Source organism: Pipistrellus kuhlii, unplaced genomic scaffold (assembly GCF_014108245.1).
Source record: "Pipistrellus kuhlii isolate mPipKuh1 unplaced genomic scaffold, mPipKuh1.p scaffold_m20_p_3, whole genome shotgun sequence".
NCBI classification, from domain to species: Eukaryota; Metazoa; Chordata; class Mammalia; order Chiroptera; family Vespertilionidae; genus Pipistrellus; species Pipistrellus kuhlii.
The window spans coordinates 63612476-63635607 of NW_023425529.1; the positions used below are offsets into that span (position 1 = coordinate 63612476).

Below are 23132 nucleotides of genomic sequence, written 5' to 3' on the forward strand. Positions count from 1 at the left end.
TTTGATGTTGAGTGGGGTTCAGGGTGTATTAGTATCAAACATCCTTGCACGAAGATTTCTTTGGCTTTTACTTTATTTTTTTTTTAAATATATTTTTATTAATTTCAGGGAGGAAAGGAGAGAGAGATAGAAACATCAGTGATGAGAGAGAATCATTGATTGGTTACCTCCTGCAAGTTCCCCGCTGGAAATTGAGCCTGCAACCCAGGCATGTGCCCTGACCTGGAATCAGTAACTTCCTGATTCATAGGTTGCTCAACCACTGAGCAACACCAACTGAGCTACTTTTTTTTTAATCCGCACCAGAGAATATGTTTTCATTGATGTTTTAGAGAGAAAGAGTCAGAGGGAAACATTGATTGGTTGCCTTCCATACAGGCCTTAACTGGGAATCGAACCCACAACCCTTTGGTGTACAGGACAATGCTCTTACCAACTGAGCCACCCAGCCAGGACTTTTGCCTTTTTTTTTTTCTTTTCTTTTTTTTCTTTTTTTGGCAGAAAGCAATTTTATCTGAGACAGACTTTAAAGAAAATGACTTATTTTCTTTGAAGTTTCCTCTTAAAACCTCTGCTTCCTGCCTCCCTCATGGCAAAGTAGAATTCCTGTAATTTCATAATAATAAAGAAATCAAAAAATTTCCTCAGCAGCTTGCTATTAGAAATTCACAAATAGGCCTTTTGAAAATTCAAGGAGTATTCTATTTCCTTACCCTGGCTATCTTCCACTCTGATCAATCTTGCCTCTGCTAACAATGAACTGAATTTAAATCCCAGCCACACTGCTTTTCACTCAGCTTTGGTGCAGGACTGGATGTCATTGAAATCCCACTTGGTGACAAAAATTAATGTCTTAAATTGTCCCGGCCCGCGGGGCAACAACGGGGGCACGCAGGAACCACCTAAGAGAATGAAGCAAACAAGGAACGCAAAAGAATGGAGGCAAGACAAGGTTCTGATCAAGCCTCAACTTTATTCTTTGAAATGGCTGTATTTATACAGCAGAAACAAAGGGGGGCAGGGTTGCCTATGCAGAGGGGTCTTTGCGTAACATTCCAAGGTGCAACATTCCAAGGCTGGGCTATCTAGGGGGGGAGGGTCAGGAAGGGGAAGTTGCTAAGCGGCAGGAAGATGCTAAGCGGCAGGTTAATCTTATCTTCTGGCCAAACCCTCAGAGCACCGCATAACTTCTGCTAGAAGGAACTTAATTCTATTTCCTTAAGACAGAGTTGCTTGTCTCAACTCTGATGGCTCCCAACATTAAATCACATGTAAAAAAAATGCTAAAGTCATATACAGGGAGCTTTTAATACTTATCCTAACCACTTCTCATTTATATTTTAAAAATCATTATATTACATAATATATATTACATATTATATATTATATATTATATGTTATATATTATATATTATACAGTATGTTATATTATATATTATATGGTATGTGTTATTATATGTTGTTATATGTTGTTATATGTTATTGCATGTTATTATATGTTATATTATTATTATTATTATTATTATTATAGGGCTTTCCATGACATGTAACACTTAATTCTCTTGTATTATTATTCGTTATTTTCATTTTGTCTTTCCAGCTACGGTGTAAACTCCTTCAAAGCACATTCTGGACCTGTTTCTTTTTATTCCCTCTCAACACCTTCACACAGTACTCCTTACTCCTTTGTTGATCCAGAGAAAATGCTTGTGTGACAGATTGCCTGAGCTCTACAGTGGCTCACATTATGGGTTTCTAATTAAACATTAAGCAACAGTCCCTTTCTCCATAGGTTCCAATACTCATAGTTGAATTTCAGACTTTCTTCAAATATCCTGACTGGCTAATTCCATTAACTGGTGATCTGACCACACTGAGAGTGACAAAGCAAAGACACAAGTGAAGTGTGCTCCTGCTGTCTTACACCCTGGGTGTGCTGCATTCCTGACATTATTCAAATAGTTTTTAACTCGTCTTAAAATCACCAGACAACAAGCCACTACCCAATGGACAGCCAGAGAGAGTGGGAAGACTTGTAGATGCTACCAGTAATTTTGTAGGGAGGGGCTGGTTTTCAGCAAGTCCACTCTGTGGGCAAGAAAAGAGACAGCAAATGCCAAAGCACTTACAGCTCACGTGAATGGAAACTGTGTGCCCTTACAGGGATAATCTATTTGCTCTCAGTGTGGAAATACTCTCTTTATTTGCAGGGAATGATGATGATGACAACAATGGCAACAAGTGACATCGGTGATCATGGCAACTGCTGAGCATTGAATTTGTACCAAGCAATTTGCTCGGTCGCTTTTGTACAATACTTCCGACAGTCAGGTATTATAATACCTATTTTACAGCTGAGGTTATTTATATTCAATACCATGCCCATTTACTGAGGAGCTTTCCTGCTTTTGAATCTTAAATCTCCTGGACTTCAAAGTCTGTGCCATATATTGTATCCGTCAGACTAAGCCAGAGGAGCACAACGAATGTGCTCTAAAATATACTTCTCCTTGGAAGAAACATCAGCACTGGTCTAGTTCACTTAAAATTCTTCTTAGTGGCCTATACCTTAAGAGTCTGTCTGACCCTAGCCCATTTGGCTCCGTGGATAGTGCATCGGCCTGAAAACTGAAGGGTCCCAGGTTCAATTCTGGTCAAGAGCACATGCCCAAATTGCAGGCTTGATCCCCAAGAGGCAGCCAGTCAATGATTCTCTCATCATTGATGTTTCTTGCTCTCCTTTCCTCTATGAAATCAATAAAATTATATTTTTAAAGAAGAGTCTGTCTGTAGTTCCATGAGAAAATCACCTAACTCTAATGTAATTTATCATCCAAACCAAGTCTCTATTGTTTGGGACAAATTAAACCAATTTGAGTCACCAGAAAAACAAGCATTAACTGGAACTGTCCAGGGAAAACTAAGCTCTACCTACTAGTACATATCAGGTTGCCCTAACTAACTCACAGTAAACTAAGTAGCCAACTATATGAAGTATTAAATGGCTAACATATTTTTTAAGCTGAGTCAATTGAAATATAATTTTCATACTGTAAAAACTGACTCTATTTTGGTATATAGTCCTATGAATTTAAATAATCATGAGCAGTATAATCAAAATCAAGACAAAATATTTCACTGCAAGATTTATAGTTAATCCTCTTCCTGACCCATTTAGCTTTTCTCATGAGTTTTTTAAAGGAATTGCATAATGTAGCTTTTGAGTCTGGCTTCTGTCAGTTAGTATAATACATTTGAAATTCATCCATGTTGTTGAAGGGATTGGTAGTTCATTTTTTCTTCTTGAGTAGTTTCCATAGAATGAATGTACTACAATTTGTTCATCTACTCATCTGTGGACAGACATTTGGATTGTCTCCAGTTCTTGCTGATGATGAATAAAACTGTTTAGTAAACATTTATACATAGGTTTCCATGTGGACATGTCATCATATGTCATCATAGATATTGTATAAATATCTAGGAGCTGGAATACTGGATTATATAGTAAGGGTAGGCTAATTGATAAGAAACTGCCAACCAGTTTTTCAAAGTGGTTGTCCATTTTTGCATTTCCACCAGCAGTGTATGAGATATCCATTAACTCCACACTCTTGTCAGCACTCAGAATTTTCAGGGTATGTTTTTTTAAGCCAGTCTGAAAGTATCTCATTGTGGTTCATTTCTCTTCCCTAAGGACTATGATGTCTATATATTTTCATGTGCTTAGCTGTCATCTGTATATCTTCATTGGTGAAATGTCAATTTAATTCTTTAGCCCATTTTTTTTTAATCCTCACCCAAGGACATACAGAGAGAGGAAGAGAGAGAGAGAGAGAGAGAGATTATAGGTGATCTTCCATGGGATCGAATACATCCTAACCAGGGTCCCGAACCTGAAACTTTTGGTGCACAAGATGACACTCAACCAACTGAGCCACTCCAGCTGCGCTAGCCCATTTTTTATTGGACAATTTTATTATTTGATCTCTTAATATTAAGTAGTAGAGAGTTTTTAATATATTTTGAATAGCTAAAGTAGTTTTGAGGTTAAAAATGTATGATGTAATTTACTTCACAATGTAAATATACTTAATACTATTGAATTGTTTATTATACTTATAAAAAATGGTTAAGATGGTAAATTTTACACAATGTGTTTTTAAGGACAATTTTAAAAATGTAAGATAGCTGAACGTGTCTCTTGAAGTCAGATCACAATGTAAGCTTTTCCAGGAAATCATCCAAAAAGCCAGTTGTTAAGATTTCCTCCTATACCAGAGATAAATATCTCCAGTTTTGGTAGAGATCCTGTCTGGGACCACCCAGGATGAGTTATTCTTGGAGATCTAAGGATGATGAGCTGCTGGTGCAAAGCATGGAGGGATGTCCAAGATTGCTGGTGCAAGTAATGTGTAATGTGTAAGGTTCTTGATGTGAGGCACTGTGAGATATCCAAATCCTCTATTTTTATTTATAAACTAGAAGCCTGGTGCATGAAATTCATGCAAGGGGGCAGGGAGTGCCTCATCCTGGCCTGCACCCTCTCCAATCTGGGACCTCTTGGGGGATGTCCTACTGCCTGTTTAGGCCTGATCCCTATGGGCCTAAACCTGCAGTTAGGCATGCCTCTCACAATCTGGGACTGCTGGCTTCTAACCACTCATCTGCCTGCCTGCCTGCCTGATCACCCCTAACCACCTCTGCCTACCAATCGAAGCCATGTTTGAACTCGACACACAGAGACTTCTGTTGAACCAGAATCTCTGAATACTGGCCCAAGTATTTACACTTTAAACATGTTCTCCAAGTAATTCTTATACACATAAAATGATTTTAAAAATTACAAAAGAAGAAAACAGAAGATCAGTTAAACCAGCGATTAGCAAACTTTTTCTGCGAAGGGCCAGGCAGTAAATATGTTAGGCTTTGCAGGGCATACAACCTCTGATATCTCGACCCCCCTACAGGAGTTGCAGGGCCCCATGAAAACTGATAATGCGGGTCCCTTGTTCAAAATTATTACTAACTTCAAGATGGCTGTAGCATACACCAAAGCAAGCACGGGATCCTTCTAAGCCTGAGCCATGCACAAGTTGCAGGCCTGGGAAGCTAGACTGTCACTGTCCACCACAACTGTTGGACTCTGTACCTCTGGAACTCGGCCAGGGTAACATAGAAGCAGTCATAGCAGCAAAGGGAATGAATGGGCACGTGGCAGCAGCATCTGACCCAGGGCTGTAGTCTGCCAATCCCAGAGCTGGATTATCTTCTATTAGTAACACGCCGGCATGCGCGCTCATGTTCAGAAACCTAACAAAATGTTAATTAAAAAAAAATAGAAAGAACTGAAATTGCATGCTTACTGAATGAGCACAATTTTATACAGGGGTTAATTCAGCGAGCTAAATCTTCAAGTGAATGGTATTTGTATTGATACTCTTAATGCAGAAAAATGAACAGGCTGCATGAACGGAGAAAGAAACGAGGGTGCTTAGACACCGAAAACACATCCAGCAATTCAGGACTTCCCTGGATAGAAAGGGGGCCACAGTTTTGCCACTTAAGATTGCCTTTTGGGATATTGATTTTTTGCTGACTGTTAAGAAACAAATGTCTAAAAAAGAACTTTAACCCTCCCCTTTCCTGCCTTCAGTAGGGTTAGTAGAAAGGCTCCAAACGGGCCTGTAAACTGGAACACCCGGCTGTTTCTGGGTTGCCTGGCAAGAATCTGCCTGCCTCGTGTGTTCTGCTCGTCCTCCACTACCTATAAATTGCCTAATTCCTTTGTAATCTCAGACCCCTGCCCCTCCTTACTCCTTTGTCTGTAAAGACATATAAACCTCAACTACCCAAGGCAAGTCGTGTCTCATTTTCATATGGTACCCCCAAGTGTGTATTCATATGATAATAGTGAATTAATCAGTCTCTGTTATCTGGTTATTAGCCCAGCTAGAAGAATTTAGAAGGTGAGAGGAAAATTATTTCTCTAGCTCCCACAGACATAAGCCTTGTTTCTGGTTTATTGCTCACCTATATACCATAACTCAGTTAAAATCTACTTCAAAGAAATCTTTAAATTCTGTAAGATTATCCAAAGAGTAAAGACAGTTTTTGTGTTTGAGCCCAAAATCAGATTATAGCGATATGGGCTTTTCTGTCGAGGTAACCTAAAAACAATTTAGAATTCCATTGAAATTGGAAAAAGAAATAGCAACTTCCAACTGGCAATGCCTAAGCAGCTTTTCCTTGATGTAACAGTCCAGTTACAGCATTATATGTGTCCTATTGTGTCTGATTTCAGATTACTGTCTCCCATCATGAAGCATCTCAGGTCTTAGTCTCTCTCTCCACTAATAAAATTAGAACTATTAAAAAAAAAAAAAATCCAGGAAAAGCAACTAGCTCAGATACATAGTAAGTGCTCAAAAAATGTTTGCTATATACTCTCCTTAATGACAAAACCACTCAAAACCAAGAACTAAAAGAAAAACATCAGTTCATCAAAGGAGAGAAAAAATCCTGGCTTTTTTTCCCCCCAGTCTTAATTGTTCTGGTGCCCATGGCCATGGCTTTTTTAGTAAAACATATGCTGCACAGCTGCAAATGCAAACCTGATTACCTCTAAATTAATAACACGTAGGAGGCAACCCTTGCAGCTGTGAGAGAGAGAGCCAAAGAGAACCCCCGTGCAATACAATCTCCCTAACAGTTGTAACTGGTTCTTATAAGTACCTTTGAATAATCATAATAAAAATCCCAGAAGCGGAAGGAAGGACAACAAAAAACAAGAAAACTCACCGTTGCCATTTCCTTTGCTCTTGACCTGGCACGTGGGATAATTTTCATCTGAGGCCCATTGGTCTTCTCTCTTGAGGCTCTGGCTCTGAGGACATGGAATCTTCCAGCCACTAGAGAAATCGTAAAGGAGAGGCTGCAAGTACCTTCCAGCATTCAAGGAGCTAGCATCTCCAGGCTGCACACCTCATGTCAAACATGGGAAGCCAGAGAAGAAAAATTACAGCTGGGAATTTCTGCTTAAGGTCCATTTTTCACGAGCAAAACTAATGTGCCATGTAATGGGTGGACTGGGGGAGTGGGTTGGAAAGCTTCGGGCAAAATGTACATACACTTCCTCAGGAGACAGCATTTCTTTCAACGTGCTCCAAGGGGGAGAAAAGGAAAGGAGTCTGTAGGTAACTTAGGGTCTGAAAAATCTGGGATTTGGCCTGGATAAAGGCTAACCCCTGAGTTTGTAAAGATCAATTAGTACATTCAACAATAAGAGTCTTGAAGCTCAGGTTCAAGTTATCCTGACGTTCCCCACCCTGTGTGAGAATCTCCAAGGAATCTGAAAAACATATAGCATCCCCATGCTTAATCTAGGCGCTTTAGTTCCATTTTTATGGAAGCAAGACGTGTTATTATGAAATCAGAGAGCATTAAGTACTAACTGATTCAGTAATGTTTCTGATGCTATGGGATTGAAACAAAGAGGAGTAGTGGGTTAGTTATGATGGTGAGTTAATGGCTTCACCTCTTTGAGTCCAGATTCCTCAGAGAGTATAAATGGATACAATAATGCTGATCTCACAGAGTTGTTATAAATATGATTATAAAACTGTCTGGCACATAGTAGGCCCATAAGTATTAGTTGAACCTGAATCTGAGTAACATAAGTCTGTGAATAAAAGGCACTTTTAATTGGCAGCAAAAGCGACTGGGCCGAAAAATGCAAAGGATCTGCGTAAGGCTGTACCATGAAGTTTAGGGAGCCAGGTAGAGCTGTCTGTAGATAATCATCAAGCAGAACTCATTGTTACTGTCTGAGCTGGTGTGGCAGAGGCTACCAGCTCTTCCCCAAGCTTGGTTTCCTCATTTCCTTGGACACAGATAGACCACATTCCCAGACTCCCTTTCAGCTAGGAGTGGCCATGTGATGGACATCCAGGCAACAAAGCATGGGTGGAAATAATGTGCTCCACTTCAAGACTTAGCTCATAAAAGCCTTGGGTACATATTCTTGTTTGCACTTTTCCTCTTCCAGCTGACCCAGACGGCACCTCCATGGGAACCTTTAAGGTTACGTGCCAGAACCCTGTCTACTGAAGCCCCTCAGAGCTTTGTAAAGCAAAGCCCCACCTCCAATCTGGAAACATCTTGGATGATTACCAGAAAACCATTTTTCATTGTGCTGATACTGTTAGGTCTTTTTGTAACCATATATATATATATATATATATATATATATATATATATATATATGTTTGTAACCATATTTTAAAATAACAATCCTAAAAAAATAAATAAAAATAAAATAAAATAAAAAATAACAATCCTAGTTAATCCAACTAGAGAGCCACATGATGAAACAAGTGCTTTAACAAAGTGGCATACTTAGGGGTAAAGAAGAAATAATAAAATGAGAAGTGTCTTTTATTGAGTATCTAGTGAGAGCTTTAGATGATGATGATGATGATGATGATGATAACAGTAATAATAATAAACACATAATGTTTACTATGTGCCAGTAACTATTCTAAGCACTTTATGTTTATTATATCTATTAACTACTTTTAATTCTCTAATCTCTGCTGGGTGAGTACTACTACTATTATCCATAGTATCTACATCTCACAGATGGATAAACAGTCACAAAGTATTTAAATAACTTGCCCAAGATCACAAATCTATATATAAGGTCTCATTTGGTTCTTTCAACAACTAATTCTATGAAGCAGGTTTTATCATTTCCATTCTGCAGATGAGAAAACGGAGACTGAGGAGACCAAGGTGTATCTGAGGACACAGTGTCAGGAAGTTGGAAATGTTGTGCTTGGCACCCAGGAGCCATGCGTATCCCTGCCGCATGTCCTCTGACTTCTCTGGAAGTCAAGAAATCAGCTTGGAGTCTTCCTGAGAACTGAAGAAGCTAGGAGGAAGACTTTATTTACACTTTATTGTCAGAGCTCATTATTCACTGGGTTAATCTGCCTCTCCATCTTTCATTAGACTTAATGCTGCTTTTCAGTAAAGTAAATAATGAGCTTGGATTTCACCAATCCCTGGGAATCCCATACATGCTACACTTCCTGCGGGGACATGAGGCTTTTTGTATCTTTCTCCTATGAGAATGGCTATAATTGATTTGGGGGCCTCCCCAGGCAACACGTTAATAGAGTAATGGTTTGATTAACAAATCCTTAAGAAGCTACTTTATAGTAAATTGCATGGCTGGTTTTTTTGTTTGTTTGTTTGTTTGTTTTAATTAAAAAGAAAATTGGTGCTAACAACACAAGAGAATATTGCAGCCAGGTAAGATAAAAATGTCCCAACAGCCACCCGTCCCAGGATGAAGAGAGACAGGCCACAGATGGTAGGTTTGCCTTCCGCTGGCATCTCCTCTGCAGCAGCCATCACTCTCCACCTAGATCCCCAGCCCTTGCCCTACATTTAAATCGGGATGGATCCCAGTCACTCACGTTCAGTCACACTGATTGATCACCCAGTAACCTAAATGCATTTCAACCCATTACTTCAACAACATTCATATTTTATAAAGTGCTTATCTATGTCTAATTTGGGGGCAGAATCCATAGCTCATGATTAAATGAAGTTCATGTAGTCTCCCACAGGTAGAGAGCTAATTACCTGAAAAACCTCTACCAGACCCCTCAAGTACCATTTATTGGCTTATTTATTTATGTCAGTGAGTTCCTTTGGGGCAGAGACTACATCTTATTCAAGCGTGTATCACAGACCTTATCAAAGTTCCTGGCAAGTTCAAAATATGGAATATTAAATAATATTTATTCAATATGTATTGAATGAATAAATGAAAGAGAGATAGATTATGAACTAGAACCACACAACAGTGGTTTCCTGTTCCTCAAGTATTCCCAAACACACACACACACACACATCACTGCCCATACAAACAGTGTCCTCAGGATTGGCTGAGGGACCACTGCTTGGGATAAGTGGAATCAAGAGCCACTAGGTGTTGTCACTTAATTCTTTCAGTGGCAACCGAACTGGAATCCTTCCCCCAGACCCACCCCAAGGCAAGAGCAGGGAAGGGCTCTTTCCTGCATCTCTCTGAGCCTCAAGTCAGCTCCAACTCTCCTGTTGATCAAGACTCTCAGCCATAGATTTTTTTAATCCATTTTATTGACTTTATACAGAGAGGAAGGGAGAGGGATAGAGAGCCAGAGACATCGATGAGAGAGAAACATCGACCAGCTGCCTCCTGCACAGCTCCTACTGGGGATGTGCCCTCAACCAAGGTACATGCCCTTGACTAGAATCAAACCTGGGACCCTTCAGTCCACAGACCGACGCTCTATCCACTGAGCCAATCCAGTCTCGGCTGATTTTTTTTTTTTTTTTCTGCACTTAAATTCTCTCCATATAGCACTGGAAGTCTTGCTGACCCTTACTTTTGACCCAAAATTAAACATCATACCGCTAACTTCTCTCTTATCCTCAGCTCTGGTAACAGGGTCTCTAACAAGATGTTGTGCAAAAACTCTCTGTGGTAGCTTGCTCAGTGAAACTAATGATGGCCCACAGAAGTAAATAAAGCAAGAGCAATAGATGGTACCATTCAAGCCTTTACTAGGAGCCACGGCTGTACATGCACCTCCTTGTTAAGTCCTCCCAACAATTCTTTGAGGGGGTATTATTATTATTATTATTATTATTATTATTGTTATCCCCTTTTGAATAGATGAGATACTGAGTCTTAAAGCATTAAAAATACCCACAGTCACACAAGGGGGAAGCTGGTATATCATCCATGAAATTTGACAGCAAAGCAAATCTTACTTCCAATATACCGGTTATTCTGTACAGGCCAGTTATCTGGAAAGGCTCTGTTTTGAGTACTGGTTGTGTCACTGTATGTTTGGGGCAAGTTCCTTGACCTCTCTGTTTCCTCATCCGTAAACTTCAGATGACAATAGCTAATGTATAGATTTAGTGTGGGCATTAAAAGAGGTAAGACACATGAAGCATCTTACCAAAGTGTCTGGCACCAGAAATCAATAATACCTTCTTTATTTTTCCCACCCCACTGCTTGTAGTCTTTATTCTGTCAGAGAAAAATGTGTTAAAACCCCTGTCTGAATCCCAAGAAAAGTAGATCGCCTCAAGCTGCTAGCGAGATTGAATAATTTAAAAACAAAACCAATATTTTCAACCCCGGGGGAAGCACAGCACGGGCAGGTGGTCTGTGAAAATTCAGGAGAGAGCTGTGTGTTTGTCCTCACCGACACAGCTCTCCAGGCAGAGATTTTTGTTCAGCGGGGCACTCCTGCACGTTTCAAACAGAGCAGAGACACTGTGTGGTAGAATCATCAAAGATACTGATTCCCCCAGCATGGATTGACACATATGTTAAAGGCTATTTTATACTTTTAAATATAAATGTATAAGTGCTCCCATCAAAAGACATAAAGTAGCTGAATAGATAAGAAAACAAGACCCACCTCAGAAGGAAAGACACACAGAGACTAAAAGTAAAGAAATGGAAAAAGGTATTTCATGCAAATGAAATTTAAAAAAAAAAAAAAAGCTGGGGTAGCAATACTTACATCAGACAAAATAGACTAAGAAGCATAGAGTTTCAGCTTTGGAAGCTGAGAAAAGTTCTGGAGATGGAGAGTGATGATGGTTGCAAAAAAATGTAAATGTTCTTGATGACAGTGAATTGGACACTTAAAAATAGGTTAAAATGGTAAATTTCATGTTATGTATATTTTTCTACAATTAAGAAAAGCTAAATTAAAAAACAATATTAGCAAAAACATTATGATACTCAAGATATTTTATGAAAATAAAATATATTTCAAGCCCAAACTAAAAAAGACAAAAAGGTAATGATTTTAGATTCCTTACAGCACTTATGCATTTACACTTAAAAGTGTAAAATTGCCTTTAACATATGTGTCAATCCATTTTGTTGGGGGAATCAATCTAGGACAGCAAATTTTTGCTTTCTGCTTATTAAAGAGCCCAGAAATTTTTAGTAAAAGTAAGGTGGCATAAAAGAGTTGTATTTATATAGAAACAGAGTTGAGAAAGATTATGTCCCACCGTAAAATACTTAAAAAGTTGATACTGCCCTGACTGGTTTGGCTCAGTGGATAGAGTGTCGGCTTGTGGACTGAAGGGTCCCAGGTTCGATTCCGGTCAAGAACATGTGCCTTGGTTGTGGGCACATCCCCAGTGGGGGGTGTGCAGGAGGCAGCTGGTCGATGTTTCTCTCTCATTGATTTTTCTAACTCTCTATCCTTCTCCCTTCCTCTCTGTAAAAAAAAAAAAAAAAAAAAAAAAAAAAAAAAATCAATAAAAAATATTAAATTTTTAAAAAGTTGATATTAATAGTTGGGTTTCAATTACTTCAATGTTTACACAAAAGGAGGTTTTTTGTTTTGCTTTGTTTTTTGATTTTGGTTGGTTTTTTTTTTACCCTTAGATTTTTACTCAAGCTTATAAAACCAACTGTCTCAATTCTCAATATCATGCAGAAGTTTGGAAACAGGATTAACACCTGCTGAAATATGATATTGTTTCTTGGCGCCAGTACAGGTTGCTTGTGAAATAGAATGAGTGAATTTCAGTAAGCAAACGCAAACAGAAATGCCAGTCTGTTCAAACCTCCCTTCCCTGGCTGAGATTCAGATTTAACTAAATTGACATAGAGCAGCACTCTACTGTCTTAAGAATTGTGTTTTTTAAAGTCTCCTAATAGAACATAATAGAATAATGACCACGTAATATGTATCCATGGTATCTAACTCAGGATCCAGCATGTGGTAAGCACCAGCTACTTTACAATAATTGCAGAAGTACTGAAAGTGCTCATAATAATAGTAACTATTTTCCTATGTACCAGGCACTAAAATATATTCGTTCATATGCATTTATAATTTCAAAATAAGGCCTACCCCTGAAGCAGGAATTAGCATTCCCATTTTACAGAGGAGAGAACAGGTTCAGAAAGGTATCAAGTCTGCTATGTGGCAGAATTGAATATTGGCTCTAGGGTTGTCTAATTTGAAGCCCGGGCATGCCTTGCCCTGCAAGACCAGGCTGTACTGAGCAGAACTGACTGGGAAATTAGCCAAGTGTGTCCAGACCATGACCATCGGAAGCCTAACCTGTATGACAGACAGCCAAGGACACCCAGAAATCCGGCCGTCTTGGCCTCCTCATTCTCTTTTCTTCGTGCCTCTGCCATCTCTTTTTCTCCCCAGCCCCAGGAAAATCTGGCTGAGTGAGAAGGAACCCACCAGGGAGAGTGTGTGGAAGCTGGAGGTAGGGTTGAGACATGGCCCTGGATCATAGAACATGTTTGGTTGTTCATAGGGGTGCCATGAGAACAGAGCCAGGCGGGCATTCTTCTGTTTGCTGAGCAGCCAGTGCTGGTGTCCGTAGATGGCTGCTCTTTGAAGCTCTTAAGCTCTGTTTACAGTTATGCCCTCATCATCAGTCAACAGGGCCTTTGGGAGACAGAGTTCTGGGAATACTTCCTGTCAGGTTTTTCCCAGCCCTCCTTTGGAATGCCTCCACAATCCATTCTGTAACCCTGCGGGTGCTCCATCGCCCAAGGGGACTCTTGTTACTCCAAAGGGTTCCCAGCACTCAACCTCAAAAATAGCTTCTGGCTCAGCGAGACCTTGCTGAAATAGTCCCTGCTTTTGCTTAAACACACAAGCCTGGCCTAGTCTCTGCAAGTCACCCGTGAAGAATTATTTTGCTACTTACTTTTTACAGTCTATGTCACTGCAGGGTCCTAATCTGTACGCTTCTTTAGGAGCCGCTGGGAGCTGGGACTGGTTACTAGGGTTCCTCTATTTGTGCGGAACCCCTGAGCCTTCCAGGAGAAACAGCAAAGGGACTCGGGTCTTGACAGCCACTCACTGGGACTCTGGGTTTAGCACTCCCCAGTGAGGAAGGGAGGCAGATGCTGCCCTGGTTTCCCGGAGGAACAGAGGAAGAGGTAAGAACATGACATGATTAGCCGGGAGCACGCGGGGGAAGAGGGGGAGGCAGCTGGAGACAGGTTGTGCGGGGACCCACACTTTCTAAGTAATATCACGCCCACTGGGATCTCAAGGGGCGTTGTCCCAGGCCCAGGGAAGCCTTTCTAAGTCCTCCGGGATGACCGGGCTTTCTGAGATCTCAAAGCTGAGTCTTGCTTTTCCAGCTTACAGTGTGATCCTGCTTTCCTGGAGGCTTCGTGCTGACCCTTTCGTCAAAGCTGTGATCCGCCATGGCTGCTGCCCCTCTTCTGTCACAGCCTGTCCCTCCAGGGCCTTCGGAGTCGGGCTGTCAGAGTCAGCTTTTTCAATTTGCACCGAACACAAAGCAACAAGCCAGTGAGTGGTCTAGACCTTTTAGGAAAGTGAGGAGGCAAAGGTGAGTGGTGGAGGGCTCAAATCGAAACCTCATTGCTGCCCCACGAATGTCTGGGGACACTCAGATTTCTTAACAACACGAGGAGAGCAACGCCGATAGATGGATCGGGGCTTTGCCCTTGCTGCCACGCGGGCTTACTTCCCCTGTAGCTCACACGAGGCCCAGCCTTCCCCCGGCCACTTGTGATTCTCCACCAAACCCTATTTCCAGCCCAGCTTCTCCCCTTTGCTGGTGACGCGCCGTCACACTCTGACACCCGAGCTCACTACTAAGGAGGTCAGAGCTGCTTCTTTCCCGGAATCCTGACGCCCGAGTGCCAGGCATCCATGAGAGAAGCCTCCTTCTAGAAAGTACCTGTGAGCACCGTCATGTTAAGTGGTCAGACATGCACTGAGAGCTGAGCCCGTGGGGCAGGGCGGGCAGGGAACGGAGCAGACCGTGGTCGGGAGTCAAGGATGAGGGCCTCTTCCACCTGGTGGGCAGATCGTCCAGACCTGCAGTGCACGGGCCCGGCAGAGGTGAGGGTGCCGGCGGACCTCGGTGGGGGTGCCAGGAGGAGGGCGGACACACAGCTCTTGGAAAGAGCTGCTGGGCAACATCGTCACTGCTGGGCAACATCGTCACCTACTCTCAAAGGCACAGAAAGAGCCAAACAAAAATAAAGAGAGCTTCCTCATTACCCTTCTAGGCTATTGGTCCTTTCTCTTCTCTTTGTAAGAGCTGGAGTTGGCATCTGTGCTCGAAAGCTCTCCCCTTTCTGCTTCCTTAGAAAACCCTACCTTGTTTTTTACATCTCTATCCTCTCTATAGCTTCTACATCCCTCAGAAAACTGGATCTCCTAGGAAACTTACACACACACACACACACACACACACACACACACACACCCCTCAGCCTACTTCACACACTTGAAAATTCCCTATCTCCTCCCAGTGGGAGGTGTCGGGCTCCTGGTGACAAGAAAGAGCCTCTCACACCTCAGGAACAACCTGAACTCCGAAGCGAAGCCATACCCAAGCCCTCACTCTGCAGACTCGGAGGCAGCTGTTTCAGGCCGAGTCTGCAACACCAGCGGGGAGAAGAAGGGCCTTTGCTCCCACACTGAGCCTCACACGCCTCCTGACCTAACGGAGGCGCTGCCTTCAGTAGCTGGGCCCTGAGGATTAGGCCCAGCTACTGAAGATGATGAAGGAAGATGAAGGAGCCAGAAGAAACTGACTTACACCGAGTCTCCCAGTGATATCATTTCCACCGAAGCACCCACTCGGGGTTGGGACAAAACTGAGTCAGAGAAGGAGGAGGCTGCAGGTGGGCGGCAGGGCGGCATCCCTTCCACCATGCCACAACCCCCCTTAAAAGGCTTGTTTTTAATTTTTTAAGTATATTTTTATCGATTTCAGAGAGGAAGGGAGAGGGAGAGAGACATAGAAACGTCAATGAGCCCTGACCAGGTTGGCTCAGTGGATGGAGCCTTGGCCTGCGGACTGAAGGGTCCCAGGTTCGATTCCAGTTGGTGGCATGTGCCTTGGTTATGGGCACATCCCCAGTAGCAGATGTGCAGGAGGCAGCTGATTGATGTTTCTCTTCCATTGATGTTTCTGACTCTGTCCCTCTACCTTCCTCTCTATAAAAAAATCAATAAAATATATATTTTTTTAAAAACCATCAATGATGAAAGAGAATCATTGATTGGCTGCCTCCTATACACCCCCTACCAGTGATCGAGTCTACAACCCGGGTATGTGCCCTGGCCAGGAGTCAGAACTTCCTGGTTCATAGGTCAATGCTTACCATTTAGACACACCAGCAGGGCTAAAATGCTTGTTTTTAAAAAAGCAGGGCTAAAATGCTTGTTTTTTAAAAAGGGGAGAAGCAAGATGGCCAGAAGGGGCTTTAATAAATTACAAAAAATAAAATAAAATTGAGGAATGATGAGAACGAGGTGAAGGCTAAGTGTTAGTGGGCCAGCTCTTGAGTCTCCATCCTCCTGCCAACATTTTAGCTCTCTTCTGCCCGTGTTCTGTGCCTGTGCCCTCACCCCACTGGATGGAGAGTCCTAAAGCCTTCCCATTCACCAGGATTCATGTGTTTTCCTTGGTTGAGGATAACAGGTCAGCCTTGGCAGGTGGGGGTTTCCGGGATGACAGAATGTTCTGATTAATCCCCTCGGAAATGATGCTTCTCCTTGAGGTTGGGAGATGGGGCTTCCATTCCCTTCCTTATAAAGTCATGTGTTTTTCTTGAATAAATGCTAAATAAAACCAGCCTTTAGGTTTTTTCCCCTTGATCTGCAGCCCCATTAGTCCATAAATAAAACGACGCCTTCAAAGCACCAAGACTGCTCTGCAGGGTGGTCTGGGGAGACAACCGCAGACTGTGCGATGGCCTATGACACCACGCTCTTCTCTGGAAAGTCATGCGGGCCACACAGCTGCCCCGTCAGGCCGCGAGACCCAGAAGAAATGAGCCCTGCTGTGCTCGGTCTCCCCCAGCTCTGCTGCCTCTGGGGGACTGGAGGTCAGCTTCCCCCTGTGGAAGGAGCAGGGCCTCCAGAGGCCCCCGGAGCTATGGGATTGCCTCTGGTCTTGGGACCCATCTAACTTCTGTAAGCATTTATTTTCCTATCAGAAAACCTACCTCATAGCACTGCTATAATAAAAGACCTGTCACTAAGTATATGCTCCAAAACAATAGTAACTGCTACTTTTGTTAAATTTTTATTACCTCAATCCCTATTCTCTATGGTTACATTATTGAAGTAAAACACTGCTCACTGGAGTGCTCAAGTAATAGAGGATTTAGTTTACCTAAATATATTTCCTGCCTCACACAAGTCTTTCAGACATAACCGTTTTCATTTCTGGCCTTGATGCAGAAAATAATTCTAGATCATGTTAAAATGCTTTCACACTTTAGAGAGTAACCATTTTGCATCTTGCATCACTCTGAGCAGTACTTCTCATTGTGCAGTTGTGTTCTCATTGGGTTGAGTTGAAGGCATATTGGGCTGTCAACGCAATACAACAAAAACAAAAACAAACTCTACAAATGAGCATGTTACTATAGTTTCCTTCTTTTTCCCAAAGGAAAGAAGTGGGGGGAAGCATAGAATAAAAACACATGGTTTTGAACTCTGATGGAGATTTCTGCTGTCTGTGATTCCAGTGGATAGAAACGAAGATGTCGTGAGGTGCCCTTAGCAGACACTGGAGACCTGCTCTTCCTAAATTTTTGCCTAAATAGACACAGGCTCCCCAGCAAAGAAAGAGTTCTTTGGTGTTGTATCTAAACCTACTATAATAGATGAACTAAAGAGAACATTTTGATCCATGGATATAAGCTGCAAACCAAACCCCTTCTTTCTTATCGTCAAATCCCTATGCAGAGAGAGATGACATCAAACCATCTCTCTAACTCTCTATTTTTTTAATGTATATTTTTATTGATTACAGAGAATAAGGGAAAGGGAGAGAGACGTAGAAACATCAATGATGAGAGAGAATCATTGATCAGTTGCCTCCTGCACATCCCCCAACTGGGGATGTGCCCACAACCAAGATACATACCCTTGACCGGAATTGAACCCGGGACCCTTCAGTCCACAGGCCAACGCTCCATCCACTGATCCAAACCAGTTTCAGCATAACTCTCTATTTATCTACCTATCTTTCATTTGGATTTAAAGCATATATTACGCATTAAGTACTAAAAGGAAGTGAGAGGATAGGTTAATTTCATTTACTGATCACATTTATTGATCATCTACTACTATACAAAGTGCTTGTATTGTTAAAAAAAAAAAAAAAAAAAAAAAAAAAGACAAACATTGAAACCTGTAAAGAATTTTAGTGAGTTTATTTGAGCCAAACTGTCAAAATATGCCAACATATGCCGGGCAGCAGAACCTCAATGGATTGAGATAATGATCCAAAGAATGGCAGGTTACGTTTCTATTTATACATTGCAATCAAAGGAGGGGCATAGGTGGGTTACATGAAATTCATTGGTGATGGGTTAAGGAGGTGGGATAAAGCAAAGCAGTGGGAAACCCCTGGGATTGGATAAAAAGTAAAATGATGGATGCTTACTTAGATGAGAGCAGGGACAATTAACATGATAAAGAAGGAATTTGAGGCATCTGTCCTGGCGCCCACCACATTTAGTTGTGCCCCAGGGGCTCCGGAAAAAAGGAAGTTACAAGTTAACCAGATATCTCACAGATATGTTATCTTAGAGGCCAAACGGCAAATGGGCACAGTAAAAAAGATCTAAGTTGATCTTTGTCAGCGAAAATACAGGCCTAGGACATGACTACCCACTATAACCTGTTTGTAGTTAAAATATTTAATTTTCAAACCATCTTTTGTGGTTATTTTAGTTCTCTGAATTTGCAACATTGCCACGCAGGAGCTTGTCAGGTTAGCATGTGGCTACTTTCGTTCACAGTATGTATATTATTTATTTTAATCATCACAATAGCTCTACAGGATGTATTTTCTTATTCCCATTTTATACATAAGAAAACCGAAATTTAAAATGTTAGGTGACTTGCCGGGACCGGTTTGGCTCAATGGATAGAGCGCCGGCTTGGGAACTGAAGGGTCCGGGTTCGATTCCGGTCAAGGGCATGTACCTTGGTTGCGGGCATATCCCCAGTAGGGGGTGTGCAAGAGGCAGCTGATCAATGACTTTCTCTCATCGATGTTTTTAACTATCTCTCTCCCTTCCTCTCTGTATAAAAATCAATAAAATATATATTTTAAAAATATATAAAGTAAAATGTTAGGTGACTTGTGCAGTCACACAGCTTATACAAGGCAGAGCTGAGTTGATCCAGGTCCTCTGAAATAAACGTCTAAACTCTTTCCAAAGAAAGGCAACTGAATCTAGAGTAGCTAATGACTGTAAACTATTATAATTGAAAGGGCACAATTGAAGACACCTTCACTTTAAAAAGGAGGAGGAGATGCATCATGTCTTGGGTAGCTGTGACTTCTCCTGCTGGTCTGAGCCCCACCAGGCCCTCCCCCGGGGACTTGTGCAGTGGCCAGCCCTGCTCCACTGTAACCATGTGTGACCACAAGGCGGTGATCAAAAATGCCAGTTTGTCAGGGGAGATGCAACAGGACTCCGTGGAAGGTGCTACTCAGGTGTTAGAGAGATATAACATAGAGAAGGATATTGCGGTGCATATTAGAGAAGTTTGATAAGAAGTACAACCCCCCTGGCACTGAATCGTAGAGAAGAACTTTGGTAGTTATATGACACATAAAACCAAACACTTCATCTATTTCTACCTGGGCCAACTGGTGATTCTCCTGTTCAAATCTACTTAAAAGCATGAATTGTACCACAAACCCAGTGATTCATCCAAAAAATAAGGATTGCAGCCTAAATTCCAAATACCAGAGACTGAAATCTTCAACCTTGCTCAAAGGAACACCTTGATCGTGAACCTTTCTAAGTGTTGTTTTGCATAGGGCATTCTCTGAACTCATTAGTTGTGCTTATAAAACAATTAACAAAACAGCTTTTATTTGTATTTATTTTCTATTCCATATTTCTCTGCCTCATGTTTTTCCTCCTCAAAATCTATCCCTTTCCCCCAAAAAAGTAAAAAAGGGGAAAAATTAAAATAAAATAAAGAGGAAGGAGCAAAGTCCAGTGAGGCAAAATTATTTGCTTGAGATCACACAGCTCATTAGCAGCAAAGCCAAATCTAGAACCTAGGATTCTTTCCACTATTGTCTTTGTTGTTAATCCTCACCCCCGGATATCCCCCACCCCCACCCCATTGATTTTTAAACAGAATAGAAGGGAGGGAGAGAGAAACATCAATGTGAGAGAGACATATCAATTGGTTGCCTCCTGCATGAAACAGAGTCAGGGATCAAGACTGCAACCAAGGTACATGCGCTTGACTATAATAGAATTAAACCCTCAACCCCTCAGTTCATGGCTGACACTAACCAGTGAGACAAACCAGCTAGGGCCCCACTATTCTTTGCTGACCCTCAGAATAAACACTACAGCACTCATCTTGTTGAGCATGAATGAAAAGCATTCATTTTTTCTTCTATTTTCCTGATCTGGATCTTGTCATGGAATCTAAGGATAGTGATGAACATGATGTCTCTACACGGAGCTAAAAATGCATCAAGAGCAATTGATGGGAAAGACTCTGGCCTTAGTGCTCCAGATTCCTCTGAGTGCCTGCGATCATTCTCCTACCTCTCCTATATCAATATGACTCGCACCTGGAGGCATGGAAAGCAACTACATAGCCCTGTTTTAAAAATCAGATGTGTTCTATTTGAATTGTTCAAATGTTCAAAGGGAACTAATTGGACATCATTACAGCAGTGCCATATTTGAAAGGAAAATGTTAAAACCTTAGTAAGAATTTTAAAAATATGTAAAAGGCTCTAAGTTAGGGGTGTCTAACTCAATCAGAGAAGGGGCCAAAATCTAAAATCCAGCCTAAATCGCAGGCCGAATGGTTTACTGAACAGTCATAAACTGTCATTGTGATGGAAACGCAGTGGAGTGCAGTGATGACAGCGCGGTGCGAGCCACATTGCAAGGCCTGGCGGGACGGATTTGGCCCGCGGGCCTTGTGTTTGACACATGTGCTCTAAGTTAATGCTTCTAAGCATTTTCCCATCTCTGTGAGAGGTTTGTCTTATATTCCCATGCAGTTTGTGAGTGTAGTTTGCATAGAGTTTAGACTCAAAGACAGCAGAGCTAGATGCCTGAATGACAATCCTAGTCCTACCAAGTGGTGGTAAATTTTCTTCAATTCCTAATCCTCACTTTCTCATCTACTGATTGAAGAGTGATAAAATGTGTGGAGAAACTGCTTATTTTCTTCTCAATGACCATTCTCCCCTACTTCTTTGCTAATAGAACCCTGATTTGGGGGATGGGCTGGCAATGTATCCAGCTGAAGGAGTGTACTAGTATATATGCTCTTCCTTGCAACTTCAGATAGAAAATAAGATGTAAGTGGAAGTCTTCATATGAGGGCTCCAGTATTTCTCGAAAAACAATTACTTAGCCCTCACTGGTTTGGCTCAGTGGATAGAGCATCAGCCTGAGGACTGAAGGATCCTGGGTTCAATCACTCAAGGGCATGTACCTTGGTTGCAGGCACATCCCCAGTAGGAGGTGTGCAGGAGGCAGCTGATCTAAGTTTCTCTCTCATCAATGTTTCTAACTCTCTATCCTTCTCCCTTCCTCTCTATAAAAAATAAATAAAATATATATATATATATATATATATATATATATATATATATATATATATATATATATATATTTAAAAACAATTACTTATCTAGCCCTAACGGGTTTGGCTCAGTGGATAGAGCGTCGGCCTGCGGACTGAAGGGTCCCAGGTTCGATTCCGGTCAAGGTCATGTACATTGGTTGCGGGCACATACCCAGTAGGGGGTGTGCATGAGGGAGCTGAGTTGATGTTTCTCTCTCACACATGTTTCTAACTCTCCCTTCCTATCTGTAAAAAATCAATAAAATATATTTTTTTAAAAATAAAAACAATTACTTATCTAGGAAGTTGTTCCCTTTTGCTGTACACCCAATTCTTCTTCTTTTTTTCTATCTAGAACTCAGATAAGGTATCTGGAACTCTAGCAGCCATCCTGGATATGAGCACCCAAGCCCTATCCCAAGGTGGTGGAAGAGACAGAAGAAGCCTGGATCTGTGATGACCCAAAAGACACCATCCCAGCCCTGAACCACCCACCTCTGGGTCTTTTTACATAAAAGAAAAGTAAATTTGTTGTTGTTGTAAACTTGTACACCTGAAACCTGTGTAATTTTGTTAACCAATGTCACACCAATAAATTTAATTTTTAAAAGTAAATTTTTATTTTAATATACTTATTTGGGATTAACTATTATATATGGTTAAATCTAATGCTGATTAAAGTACCAATATCATAGATTTTATAATAGCTAAATAAGGTAATTCATATAAAACATGTGTAGGGCCCATTTAGTAAGTACTCAATAACTATTAGTTGCTGCTACTGCCATTATTAATACTCTTGCCAGAGAAAAACCAAGCAACGCTTTTAGAGAAAAGGAGTTACACTGTTTAATATACCAGCAGATTCAGCAGAATAACTTCCCAAATCTAAGTAAAGTAATATGCAAGGGGGCTTCTCTTTTATATCTTTCTGGGGTCTTTGTCCCACAAATATGGATTATACTTCCGGTCTTTTCAAGGGTTTTGTAAAAAGGCCCCAGGTATTGGGGTCTTGAAACCTTATCTGATGGTCTGGCCAGGTGCCAGCATTAATAGTTTCCTTCCCCCCTACCCCCAACCCCTCCTTTGGGGCTAAGCACTGTTCACCGTTTTGGCCTCAAGGAAATACGAAGATTTAGATAACACGTTCTGTAAAACCAGTTTCTGGGAAAGAGGCAGTGACTTAATTATAGGTTATCAAGAATGTACACTGGGCTTCCTGGCACAGATTCAGATTGCTAGCCCCCCAGAATATCAGGGTTACCTTGGAATTAGTCCTTTTTAGCCTTCTCATGTTAACTACTATGATTAGTACTATACCACCAATAGTATTCTGTCTTATCTTCTCCATGCTTCCCATGTAAGTTCCTTGAGAGCAAACCTTGTATTTCACTCTTGTTTGCAGGCCTGCTACTGTGCCATACACGAAATTTTTTA

The 23132-nt window shown here is 41.4% G+C and overlaps 1 protein-coding gene across 1 annotated transcript; it reads left to right on the forward strand.

The window, feature by feature from the left end:
- The first annotated feature begins 19494 nt into the window (after window positions 1-19494).
- On the forward strand, window positions 19495-19761 carry LOC118729519 (dynein light chain 1, cytoplasmic-like). Its single transcript, XM_036457036.1, is given in 1 exon segment — window positions 19495-19761. A coding segment is annotated over 1 exon segment (267 nt).
- Window positions 19762-23132: the final 3371 nt, after the last annotated feature.